At 57.8% G+C, this 12562-nt stretch overlaps 5 protein-coding genes across 5 annotated transcripts; 3 read left to right on the top strand and 2 right to left on the bottom strand.

The window, feature by feature from the left end:
- Positions 1-74: 74 nt before the first annotated feature.
- Positions 75-1554, bottom strand: B0T15DRAFT_265237 (uncharacterized protein). Its single transcript, XM_062863396.1, has 2 exons — positions 1347-1554; positions 75-1269 (listed from the first exon to the last, which is right to left on the bottom strand). The coding sequence occupies exons 1-2, from the start codon at positions 1443-1445 to the stop codon at positions 160-162; spliced, it is 1209 nt and encodes a 402-aa protein (XP_062718941.1). The 5' UTR covers positions 1446-1554; the 3' UTR covers positions 75-159.
- Positions 1555-2756: 1202 nt separating this feature from the next.
- Positions 2757-7038, top strand: B0T15DRAFT_539371 (uncharacterized protein). Its single transcript, XM_062869726.1, has 2 exons — positions 2757-4810; positions 4877-7038. Exons 1-2 carry the CDS (start codon positions 3056-3058, stop codon positions 6542-6544), a joined length of 3423 nt encoding a protein of 1140 aa, XP_062718940.1. The 5' UTR covers positions 2757-3055; the 3' UTR covers positions 6545-7038.
- Positions 7039-7398: 360 nt separating this feature from the next.
- On the top strand, positions 7399-8280 carry B0T15DRAFT_568837 (dolichol-phosphate mannosyltransferase subunit 3). Its single transcript, XM_062870784.1, has 3 exons — positions 7399-7666; positions 7739-7807; positions 7916-8280. Exons 1-3 carry the CDS (start codon positions 7619-7621, stop codon positions 8075-8077), a joined length of 279 nt encoding a protein of 92 aa, XP_062718939.1. The 5' UTR covers positions 7399-7618; the 3' UTR covers positions 8078-8280.
- Positions 8281-8595: 315 nt separating this feature from the next.
- B0T15DRAFT_265198 (uncharacterized protein) lies at positions 8596-10985 on the bottom strand. The gene is made up of 2 exons (XM_062863395.1): positions 8958-10985; positions 8596-8898 (listed from the first exon to the last, which is right to left on the bottom strand). Exons 1-2 carry the CDS (start codon positions 10867-10869, stop codon positions 8765-8767), a joined length of 2046 nt encoding a protein of 681 aa, XP_062718938.1. The 5' UTR covers positions 10870-10985; the 3' UTR covers positions 8596-8764.
- A 356-nt stretch (positions 10986-11341) lies between these two features.
- B0T15DRAFT_420125 (oxidoreductase-like protein) lies at positions 11342-12545 on the top strand (the record flags this gene model as incomplete). Its single annotated transcript, XM_062865536.1, has 2 exons — positions 11342-11786; positions 11862-12545. The coding sequence occupies 2 exons, from the start codon at positions 11342-11344 to the stop codon at positions 12428-12430; spliced, it is 1014 nt and encodes a 337-aa protein (XP_062718937.1). The 3' UTR covers positions 12431-12545.
- Positions 12546-12562: the final 17 nt, after the last annotated feature.

Here is a 12562-nt window from a genome sequence, read left to right as displayed (position 1 = left end):
TAATCCATGCCATGGTTGAAGATGCACTCTGGCTACGCTGCGAGTTAAATGGCAAAGCTGCCAAGCCTCAGGGGTATCTTGAGAGAGAGTGCTCGACATGCCGCTATCTACAGCGAACCCCTGCCCTCGAACATACACATACTGCTCCCAAATACCACGCTAGTCCAGCACTTGGTTGCGTCTTGTGGACGGCTGACCCTCCACAACCGCGGTCGAGGGTATCGGTGGCGGCGGCGAACCGACCAACTCAGCCGTATGCGGCCCTCCGAAACTGATTCTCGACAGGCTCGAGAAGCTCATGGCCCGTGACCGGTCGCCGCCGGGTATCATGTACGTCGGGAGTTCAGGGCTTCCAAATCCGGGGTAACTGACTGAAGCTCGCGACTGGGTCTCCTGCCCTTGTAGCTGCCCCGCCGGGATACTGTCGGGCCGGTACGGGGTCATGGGCGACACGGGTAGGACGGGCTGTCCCGGCGACGGATATGTCGTGAACTCGCTGACGGGGCGCTGCTCCCCTAGATCGCCTCCTTCCAGCTGCTGCCGTTGTTGCGGCGATTGGAAGTAATCGGACTGTTCAAACCCCGGTTGACCAGGCATCGTCCCCGCCGGAGGAATCCTAAACAGCGCCTCCCCTGATCCGCCTCCACCTCCGCCACCAGCACTACTACTCCTCTCCGCATACGTGCCGCCGTTTCCGATCCCAAGGTAGAAAGGACCATCCCTCCCTACTCCGGTCGCTGCTCCCTCCATGTCTTGACCGGGTGGTGGCGGCATGTCGGCCATGCTCCGCGGGTACTCGGCCGTGACCACGGCGCCGCGGATGCCGCCCTGCGACCGCCGCCACAGTAGGAAGGCGATGGCTGCTATTATTGCTATGCCCGCTACCGCGCCAGCGGCAATGCCCGCTGCTGTGCCGGCCGACAGACCCCCTTTCTTCCCATTTCCTCCGTCAGGTCGTGGTAGTGATGTTTCGGAGGCGGAAGATGCAGAGGTGGAGGTTGGCACTGTCAGGCGTGTCTTATCGTCTGCTGTGCTGCTGGTGGACTGCGAATCGGCTACGGATTGGGTGGTCTTGACATCTTGCGTGCTTGTATCCTCGTCATCTTCCTCATCGTCGTCGGGCTTTCGTGATGATGACGAGGGCTGGGGTTTTGCGCTGGGACGACTGTTTTGGCCTGACGTCAGGGTTATAGTTCGGCGGACGGTCTCGACGTTTTCTTGCCGGGCGTCCAGCTTTGCGGGATCGCTTCGGCGGGCATCCACGGCGGCCTAAAAAAGGTGTCAACAGGGCGTCGGAGCAAAGCCGTGAAGAAATCCAAGTGCTGGGGTGAAGGCAGCGAGCGCACCTCTGTTGTCTTCGTGGTGATGAATTGTGCCGATGCAGCAACGCCAGCTCCCGCAGCGGCTACTGTCAGTAGGGAAAGCAAGGTTCTTGCTGGCTTCATGGATTGACTGCGTTATGCTGGCGCCAAACCTGAGATCTTTTTCTTGGGTGAGCTATCCTATCACGACAGCGACGCTGGGCTGTTCAACCGCATCCTCTGAGGTCAGGAAGTTGGGGTGGGGGGCCGCTAAAGGAGATTCTTGTTGTATATTCGATCGAAGAGCCAAAACCAAAGAAGCAAACGGATAGACGGTTGAGAGTTGGCTACACATGGCTTATAATGTTGACTGTGCCGGATCCTGCGTGTTTGTGCGGCTTTGGCCGCGCAGGAAGGCCGGCCTTGATCCTTCCATGTGTCAGTGCTCACCGTAGCTCTGGCCTGACCACTACCCTTTTCTTCTACAATTGGCCGGCGAGGTTAGCGGTTAACAGCCGCTCATCTATTGTCATTTCTATCGAACTTCGGCTACGTGCCAGGCAGGTACTAAAATAGTAAGCTATTGTGACGTAGCCGCAGTTGCGCAAACATCTCCAGGCGCATCCTTTAGAGTCTCGAGATTTAGGTATGGCCGGGATAAACTAGACCTTGACTGTAAAGCTCGGAGAAGATCTAATTGAGCTTGTTTGTTTGTTTGTCGAGGTGTCGAGGTTGAGCTTTCAGACATGGCCTGCAGTGCTCGGCCGGGTTTGTGTATCAGCTCCGGCCCGAGACCCAAGGTTTCGGATGCCGGTGTTGGGTCGTCAATTTTGTGGATTTTGCGGGTCATTTGGCCGGGCCAGGCGCGGCCCGTTCGGCCTGGTCTGCCCTAGCGCGGTACGTACCCGACCGTACTCTTTCTATTCGGGACGTAGCATTTGAACTCTGCAACCTGCTCCAATTCTTCCCTCTAAGTTGTTTCTATTATCCTCTCATGCTGTACAATGCAACACATACACACCTCTAGTGCCCAGCTGGTTGAAAGGTGGATATTTCACGGAGGACTCCTATGGTAATCTTATCATCGAAACACCCCTTTTGGACCGCCGACGTAGTATTAGTTTACGAGCACTCATTAATTATCGGCCCAACGTGGAATAGCGGGAACCCCACTGCAATTGCTTTTCTCTCGGCTTGGACGGAGATTGCAAAATGAGAGAGAACGTGTGAAAACAAGTCATCGGCGGAGGAAACGCAAAGACACGAAGTATTATACTAGTAGGTGGAAGGCTGAAACAGTAGTCCTCTAACGCGCCGTTGGTTTAACGGTATTGTACTGTACACTATGTACTGTACCCAGGAATCCGGTCCCGCAATCCGCAGTGACGCAGGGATCCTACCTGCTACCGCAGCAAGGGCCAGACGCATCGAGCGCCCCACTGTGACAAACGGCCGGGTGTCCCTGTCAAGCCGTTGTTGATCCGCAATTTGCTTGAGCTTCGTTGAATTGCACGGAAGTCCGCCAGACCTACCCTTTCGAATTTCGACCAACGCCAATGCTTTCTCTCTTCTGTGTCCTTCCGGTCAGTTCTAGCCTGTCGCTTCCGGTCGACCGCGTATGCAGCGTAGCACCTGCCCTATCGATTGACGCTGTATCTGATACCGGAGCTTCTTGTTGTTTAACCTCATGCTTCGCATTGGTCAACAACGTCATCGCGATCGAGTCTGATATCACTTGAGTTGAAGCAAGCAACATGGACGAGACGCGCCAGAACAGGCCGTCCGGGATACCTCGCCCATCCAAGATTCCAATTCGAACACAATCACTCCGGACATCTGCATCTCACGAGTTACTGAATACCGGCGCCGCGAACGGACCTCTGCGAAACCAGAAGCTACGGACATATCTTTCCCGCGACCAGCTGCTTTCTTCCCCGGTGGCCCAACCAACTGCAGCATCCTTGCGCGCGGTGTCGTCGCCGACTGGTCGAGTGTCGTCGGGCCAGACTCGGACGGCGAGACTTTGTCATGCTGCCGCAACTCCATCTTCAAGACCAGCAAGAGGAGGTCCGACGGCGAGTCAGGGGGCTCGTTCGAGCTCAGCAAATGCCGCTTCCATTCGGCGTAGAACTTCGCAGCAATGGATCTCTGCTGCAGAGCCACCAAAAGGGCAGGAGGAGGAGGAGGACGCTGGCATGGAGGGTTCTTGGACTATGGCCAACAAAGACCAGGCCGAAGACCCCCTTTCGGCATCTCCCGACAAACTGCGGCCGTCGCTTGCTGAGCGGACCATCGAGACGCTGTCTCGTTTGCCCTCGTCTCCTTCAGTCAAAGGCAGAGCCGCTGCGTCCTTTTACGACCCAACTGTGGCGGGCAGGAGATCACCAACGCGGCCGGGAAGTCGACTGTCTCGGCCCGACTCTAGTCATCAGTCGGACGAATCAGGCGGGCGGCCAAAACGCGGCAGCAGCCCAGGTTCCAACTCCGGCCTGGAGGAATCCGTCTCAAGCCTCCGATCCCAGATCTCGCCCGTTGAGAGCACGCCTCTGCGCAACAGGAGGAGCCTTCAGTCGTTCCACGCATCGTCACCGAGGACCACACCGGCGAGGCCGGTCCGGGCATCAGTATATGGGACTCAACCGCCCACCACGATCCCCACCCTACGCCCTAGAACTCCCAGCCCCGACAAGCACATGTCACAGACCCCCGTCCCCAGGTCTAGCTCCAAGGCCCTTGCGCCCCGTCCTCCAACCAAACGCCCATCGGTCAATGACTTGTCCAAGAAGCCCAGTGGGGCGCCAGGGAAGACGACTGCATCAGAGGCGCCGAGGAAAGCGTCGTTGGCCTCCCGTGGCTCATCTATAGCCTCCTACGAGGGGACCAACCCTTCCAGCGCGTCAGTTGCGTCCGCCAGCACTGCCATTACTGTGGACTCTGCAGAACCCGGCCAGACGTACAAGAAGACGTCGTCAGCCTTGCGTGAGCAGATTGCTAAGGCGAAGGCGGCCAGACGAGCTGCATCACAGAAAGCCTCGTCTTCCACAGCTGCTGCTTCCGAGGGCGGGGCCTTCGTATCAACCGACGCCAGTTTTGAGTTTGGGCTCTCCAGCGACCCCTTCAACCAGCATCGCGATGATAAGTCCCAAGCCAAGGTATTGAGGAGCCGGTTGGAGACGGCACGAACGAGCGGCCGGCTCAACATTGCTGCCATGGGTCTGAAGGAGATTCCGGCTGAAGTTCTAGACATGTACAACCTCGAATCCATTGGACAGCCCGGCAGCGCTTGGGCTGAAAGTGTCGATCTTACACGATTCGTTGCCGCCGACAACGAGCTGGAAATGATCAGTGACGCCGTGTTCCCGGATGTTGATCCGCAGGAACTGGCCGAGGACGAGGATAGCCAGGGAAATATCTTTGCCGGGCTGGAGACTCTCGACCTGCACGGAAACATCCTGGTCAACCTGCCGCTGGGGCTCAGGCGCCTCTCCTTGCTCACGTCTCTGAATCTGGTACGTAACCTTGCCTTTCGAAGAAAACGATGGCACCGCACATGCTTACATGCCTTGCTTTGGTAGTCTCTTAACCGGCTATCGAACAGTTGCCTCGAGGTGGTATGCCAAATCAGCTCGCTGAAGGACCTTAAACTCAGCGGCAACCTCTTGTACGGGCCGCTTGATCCATGCTTTTCGAAGTTGGAGAACCTCGAGATCTTGGACCTTCATGGCAACAATCTCTCATCGCTACCGAACAATTTTGGCAGCCTATCTCGTCTTCGGATTCTCAATATAAGCGAGAACGGCTTCGAAGAGCTGCCGTTTGATCTTCTGGCTGGCTTGCCGTTACGGGAGCTGGTCGCGCGCAAGAACCAGCTGAACGGCACCCTGTTCCCGGATGCTGTCGATGCTCTGCCGACACTTCAGACGCTGGACATCTCGTCGAACCAGCTTGTCCACATCTGCCCTCCCGGAAGAACAGTCGCGATGCCGGCCCTAAACCAGCTCTATATCTCCGTGAACCGTTTGCAGACGCTGCCCGACGTCAGCGGTTGGACGAGCCTGGTTACGCTCGCGGCTGACGAAAACAACATCAACGCCATCCCCAAGGGCTTCACAGGACTTCAGCAGCTGAGGTCCGTAGATCTCTCGAGCAACGACATTCGCATCGTCCCTGCCGAAATCGGACGGATGGAGAACCTCGCCAACCTCCGGCTGAGCGGGAACCCGCTACGGGAGAAGAAGTTCACCTCTATTAGCACCGAAGAGATGAAGTTGATTCTTGCTCAGCGACTGGAGCCGCCCGCGGTGGAGGAGGCCAAAAAAGAGACAGAACGGGACGCATCCATCGCCAACAGACAAGCAACAGCGGCGGATGCGGACGCTGCCAAGCACGCCGAGGACGATGACAGCCGTTCTGACTCGGATGACTTCGTAACTCCGCCGACATCTTCCCTGGACTCTCCAGACCCTTTGCGTTTAGAGACGGCCACATGGCCCGTGAAGTCGGGCGGTGTCCTGGACCGGTCCAACACGCAGTCTTCCTCCCTCCACCCGGTTGTCTGCTCCAAGCTCGCGGCAAGCCACAAGGTGTACGAAGTCCAGCTGCATCACAACCTCTTCACCGCGCTTCCCGAATCCCTCACCTTCTTCGCCCAGACCCTCACCGCGCTCTCCGTCGCCTACAACCAGCTCGTGGGCGAGTCCTACCTCGGCGGCGCCTCCGGCAACGAAGTCCTCGACCTGCCCTCCCTCAAGGAACTCAACCTCTCCCACAACCACATCACCGGCCTCGGACCGCTGGTCACCCATCTCCGCGCCCCGCAGCTCCAGAAGCTCGACGTCAGCTTCAACCGCCTCGCCGCTCTGCCGCCGGGCACGCAGCTGCGGGACGCCTTCCCCACTTTAACCGTACTTCTAGCATCCAACAACCACCTGGCCGACCTCGACCCGGAGTCCATCCGCGGACTCAAGGTCGTCGACGCGGCCAACAACGATATCGCACACCTGAACCCGCGCATCGGGCTGCTCGGCAGCAGCAGCAGCAGCGGCAGCGGCAATGGCGCTGGCGCTGGCGGTCTGGAGAGGCTGGAGGTGAGTGGGAATCGATTCAGGGTGCCGAGGTGGAACGTCCTTGAGCGCGGTACTGAGGCGACGCTTAGGTGGCTGAGAGGAAGGGTGCCCGTGGCGGAGATGGCCGGGTGGAAAGGGGAGGACGGCCTGGGAGAGGGGGACGAGGAGCTGGATTGAGCGCCGCCAGTGGTGGCATTGCCCAGGTTCCTGTTGCTGTTCCTGTTTCTTCGTCTTTGTCTTCGTCTTCGTCGTGGTGGTGGTGGTGGTGGGTGGTGATGGTGTTGGTGTCGGGAGGGGTTGCTATTGGGGGTGTCCTTCTCGTTTTGGTTGGGGACTCGGAATCGTTCGTTTCCTGGTGGCGGGATTTGGCGCGGCGGCTGCCACATGGTTTGGTTTCTTCTTCTTGGACATTCTAGCATCTTTGCCATTCAGCTGTATAATTCCCCCGTCTTTTATCATTCCTTGATACCAACCGATTCCTTCTTTCTTGTAATACTAGTTAGTTCACTGGCGGAGCTGACCTTGAGGCTTCAGGGGCTCCATGTGCCGGTTCTTTTTCTCTCGCTGAAGAAGCACTTCAGTTTCGGTTGTATGTATTACTAGTAGTTTGGGACAAGGATACGGCAGATTGGGCCCTCAAGGGCTTTGCTAATAAAAGTGATTGAATGCAATACGCGTTTCAGCAAGGTTCACTGGGTTGTAAGGTGGTCTCCAGGCTGCACTCCCATGTTCTGTCCGCGCATGATGCCTAACGAACACCAGAGTACTGAACACGATCTGTCATTACTTGTAAAGAGTCTTGGCTTTGGGATTTATATAAGAGTATCTATATACTTCTCCCCTGCCATTTAACTGGAGGTTGAAGACTGTTCTTGTTTCTGATGTGTCACCTAGGTAGGTAACTTCCCTTGTTGAGGTAAGTGGGAAGGCAACATTGGGGATGAGAAGAAGTCCAACCCTAACCCTGTGGCTTCCTCGACCCCTGAATCCTCAAGCACGGCGCGTTCAGTGGCATGTCGGGAAAAGTGACCTGTCCTCAAGCTTGCTAGTCACGACCAGATTAGCACCTCGACGTCAACCTGCACTACAGCTTTTGCTATCTCTGAAGACGCCCGGCTGCATCTTGGTCGCCCCGAACTTACGCCAACGATCCTAAGTTCTGCCAATTGACGGATCCCAAAAGCGGCAACAATCGCACGCCATTCTTCCTCCGAGAACCGACGAAAGGAAGCACCTCGCGCAACCGGCAGCATGACGCGCGCACAACAGACCATCTCCCTTGCGCTCCTCGTGAGCTCTGTACGTCGAGTGCCCCCTCTGCGACGCACAGTTTTAGCTTTTCACTAACGGTGGCCCCTCGCGCGTGACAAGCTCTACCTCTCCCTCTACCTCGAGCTGATCCCCCTCCCGGCCGCCATCCAACAAGACATCGTCCCCGTGGTATGTGCTGGCTGGGCGCCTTACTTACAGCTGCTCCATTTACCTTTTGAGTTGGCGGGAGTGAATACAGAGAGACAGATGACTGACTGACACACAAACGAAAAATAGCTCCCCTTCTGGTTCCTCGTCTCGTTCGGCGCCTGGCTGCTCTTCCGCCTCGGCTGGGGCATGCTCACCTTCCGCGACACTCCCGATGCCTACGCCGAGCTGATGGAGGAGATCAAGATGGCCAAAGCAGATTTGAGGACGAAGGGTGTGGATGTTGACTAGGTAAATTGGGTTGGTTGCAGAAGCTGCCGGGGGGTGGGGGCGGGTTGGGGGTTTGAGAAAACATTATGTGGTGACTTGATAAAAAGAATAATCGTCTGTATAACAAAGGGATACTGCACGGGCTGATGACTACGTGGTCGCGAGGTCGGTCGGACACCACTACCTAGGTGCTCATCGGGTTGCTTGGGGGGGGGGGGGGGGGGGGTTCCTGGAGTGAGCCGCTCAAAGTGACGGTGCCGGGTTGAGACGAGCTGGTGGGTGGATGGTGTGAATTGAAGAACTATGAACGCCGGGGTCAGAGGGCTGGAATTGATAGCCTCCTGGTACGAACTGCCTGCCTGTGGGAACATCTTTATCCTTCGTTGGGCCCTTGGAGCTAGTTCGCGCCGTGAGCGAATGCCGAACTCCTGTAACAATGGCTCCAAACCTCCCTCTTTGACCACGGGATATCGGCTTCGGGGGCCTCCGTCTCCTGTTGAAATGTTCGAGCATTCTTTCTATCCCTTAGGTTTGCAGAAGATAGAAGCTCCAAGGTTCTAATCCAGCCAGAAGACCTAGGTAGAGCTTGCGGCAAAGACTATACTGATTTCAACACTGCGGGTATTCCAACAAAACTCCTCGTCCCACAACATAACAATGCAACGCGAATGCTGATGGTGTCCCATCCTAAGATCATGACGACTCCGGTCACGACCTTTGCTCCCCAGCAAGTAAACATACTACAGTCCTGACAGCAGGGAGCGGGTCCTCACCACCCTGTATCAATTCATCAAACAGCTTCGGGAGGCCGGACAGCTGCCCTCTCTCATCATGTTTATGCCCTATCCACACCATGTCAGCATCAGCGCCCATCAATTGAGAAGCTCAACGTTCGACTCACATTTCCCAGGCACGCCCACAAGCAACCCGATCTCGTTTCTTGCCTCCCCCGTCCAGTCAAATGCGATCCGCCATTGCACCCTCAGGCTCGATGTATCCCCCCTTCCACCGTCCAACACGGGAATTTGCAAGTCCAGACACGTCCGCCCCAGGAACGGGAGAAGGTCAGCGGTTTCATACGTCTTTAGGTCATCAAGACTCGAACCCTCCCCGGCTTCCTCCTCCTCCCCATCGTCGCTACCGCCATCCTCACGTTGGTTAACCCGCCTCTTCCTCCTCCTCCGCGTTTTCTTCCTCGACCTTTGCCGCGCCACCATCTGCAGCAGGGCTTCCTTATCATTGACCTCTCGCTCCAACACAATCCACACCTTGGCTCGCTGTACTGCGACACGCAGCCATTCGCCCATGCCCCAGGATAACACACTGATGTTGTTGTACAAACCGCTACTGGCGACGCGCTCATCTCCTTTCTCGACTATTCTGTCCACGAACGGCCTCAGCTCCGCCTCGGCGGCGGGATCGAGCCTGGGGACCGCGAGCTCCGTGATGGCCATGGTTTTCGTGTTGACCGTCATCTCGATGCGCGCTGTAAATAAGCCGCGAGGGGAGGTAGAAGACGCGGCTATGGTGTGCTTCTGGAGGAGGGGGCCCTCATTATCCGGCCGAGGTAATGGCGAGACGTGCGAGGTGAAGGTCAGCGGGGTGAAAACTTGGAGGTAAGGGAGGGCTTCGTCCGCCGTCATGGGAAGGGGGTGGTGTGAGGCCGGAGGAGGCAGCTCTTCGGAATCCTCGCCCTTTTTGAGCGGTGGAAGAGTGGGCGGGCCGGACGGGGAGGGCTTGCTAAACGGGAGGAATGCGATCGGGTTGAGGGCCGAGGCGAGCCAGTCTTCTACGGGATCGCGCTTGGGGTTGCTGTCCTCTGGTGGAAGCGCGTGACGGTGGAGGAGGTCGAGGATTTCACGCTTGTTAGTGGGAGGAGGTGGCTCTCGTCTCGACAAACGTGCCTGCCGGATCCTTTCGCTCTCCTTGCTTGCGACATCCAAGTCCCATTCTAGCTGGCTGATCTCGGCAAGCAGTGAGTCACGTAGCCGTCTCTTCTCCGCATCTGGATCAGCTGGCCTTAGACCACGCACCTCGGCTGTGGTTGGCGCGGGGGCCGCGGGAGCACCAGTCTGAGTCTTCTTGCTCAGCAGGCCAAAGTCCGCCGGCGCCCCCTTCTGGGGCAGTTCTCTGGGCCGTGAAGGCGGACGCTTGAGTGGCGAGGAACTCTTGAGTCTCTCGGCCAATGCTCTGCTCCGCTTCGGTCGTCGCGACGGCGTGTTGTGTATGCCGGATGGCGGAGTGCTAACCACCGGGTCAGGGTGCTGTGGAGTGGGTGGAAGCTCCGGCTCGGGAGCTGTCACTTCCGGGAGCACCCCAGGCGTCACACCGGAGAGTCCACGCCCGGATATCACCCTCAACAATTCCTCGTCATGCTCGGGCGCAGGCGGCGGAAGCGGTCTGGGAGTCGGCCTCGCCGGAGACTTGGCAAGCCGTGCCGCCGGTGAATCCACAATACTGTCCGCTTCTGAAGCCACTTGGACTCCACCACCGCGCGCTCCAGACCGTAGGTCAAGCTGTGTTCTCAGCGCTCGCGTCAACCCCCCGGTACTATCAGGAGTAGCGGCACGCGAAGCCGAGGGGCCCGCATCGGGAGAGGATCGCAACCTCCTAGGCTGGCTCTCTCGCCGCCTGAGAATGTCTGGATTAAACCGCCCGAGGCTCGCTCGTGTCGGCGATGCAAATGAGGGCCGATTGGGCGGTTCAGATGCTCGAGGCGGGGCGTCTCGGGGTGTCGTCGACTCGGTCTCTGGATGGACGGGAACCGCGGTCCGCGGTGATGTTCTACGCCTTTTGGGCGCCGAGGTCTCCATCGCGCTTCAATTTGGATGGTGTTTATGCCGCCATGGTCGCAAGTACCGGCGGCGCGAAATATCAGTCGGCGACGCGTCTGATGTCGCTGTGATCGCGGAGTTTGAATGATAGTGGGGATTGATGTTTTGTTTGGAAAGGTCCCATCTCCGGGGCGCTCAAATGCCACAGTGTCTCGGTGGGAGGATACTGTATGTGTAACTGGTCCAAGCTGCTGGAATGGAACCTTCACTGTGTCCACGCGCACAGTACCTGTAGCCCTGCCGCCGATGACGTTACCCGCGGTAAAATGGATTCCCACTTTTCCCGCAGCCTGGACCCTGGAAAGTTGAAAACTTCAGATTCCGTCCGATAACAGCCGAATCCGTTCTTCGTTGTCGAGGATAGTTGCCACACTTCATGAAAAACCACGCATATTCTTGTCCGCAGTGGCCATTCCCATAGTACATAGTACATAATACAGCTCGGCTCAAAATGCGGCGAACATTTCTCAGCGCGCGGCCGTCGCGCGCCGTTTACCGCGCATTCGGTAGTCAGCAATCGCGGCGCACCTTCGCGACGGTGCCTACTAAGGATGACTCCCCGCCGTCACCGATTGAGCCGTCTAAAGAGCAAGCGCATCCTGTGGGGCCTTTCTACGAGGCTATTCTCCGGACTCCCTGGCCAAAAGCCAAACCAGACGAGCCTTCGGTAGCGTCTCAGCCAACCGCTTCCCAGCCCCCGAAGCAGGCCCCGGAGGAGCAATCCTCTAAGCCTGCGGATGAGGAGAAGGCCACGGAGGAGACCGAATCGGCAGCAGAAGAGAAAGCCGGCAGGGCCACTGCCCGACGTCCGCGCAAACCGAGACAGCCCTCCGCAGGCAAGGACGAGACCACCAACAACTCCAAGGCCAAGTCGGTTCCCTTATCATGCTCTTCTAGTTCTACCCCTCCTTCCCCCGGCCCCGCTCTATCTCCACAACCACCAGATCCCAGGTCAAACACGGAAGAGAGAGAAGAAGAAGAAGGGTCGTCTAACGACGTACAGGCCCGCGCCCGCATCATCTTCGGGTCCCGCCTAGTCGGACCCGCCGAGCGCGCCGAGCGGCTCGCCGCCATCCGCACCCAGAGCCGTCTCATTGCCGGTGTACTGGTACCGCCCAAGCCGGAGGAGCCCGACAACTGCTGCATGAGCGGGTGCGTCAATTGCGTGTGGGACCGGTACCGCGATGAGATGGAAGAGTGGGCGGAGAGGAACGCCGAGGCGGAGCGAAAGATGATGGCTATGGATGCCGGGGACGTTGTCGGCACTACGGAGCAGAGTATGGAGTGCAACGGAAACGAGGGAGAGTATGGGACGCATGATGAGGAGGTGGATAGGGGGGCGGTTACTATGGAGGATGATGGGGGCGGGTCGGTGGGGAATTGGGAGACGCGTCCAACGACGGCCAAGGGTGGGAGGTCGGTAAAGGATCTCTGGGACGAGGAGTTGTACAAAAACGTACCGGTGGGGATTAGAGAGTTCATGAAGCAAGAGAAGAGGCTGAAAGAGAAGCACCTCCGGGAGGGGACCGTGGGTGGGTAGAATGTGGGGTATAGATCCGGCTTTGAGTCTGCTGTCCATAGACCTCGAGCACATAATGAATCCTCGCCCCAGATGTCTCACTCCAGACGTCTGCAGTAAATGTGGTATTCTCAATCGTAATTGCCCCCCCCC

This window comes from Chaetomium strumarium (assembly GCF_033439665.1).
Source record: "Chaetomium strumarium strain CBS 333.67 chromosome Unknown B0T15scaffold_6, whole genome shotgun sequence".
Classification (NCBI taxonomy): Eukaryota; Fungi; Ascomycota; class Sordariomycetes; order Sordariales; family Chaetomiaceae; genus Chaetomium; species Chaetomium strumarium.
Note: the sequence above shows the minus strand (reverse complement) of the source record. Positions and strands in the feature narration are given on the sequence as shown.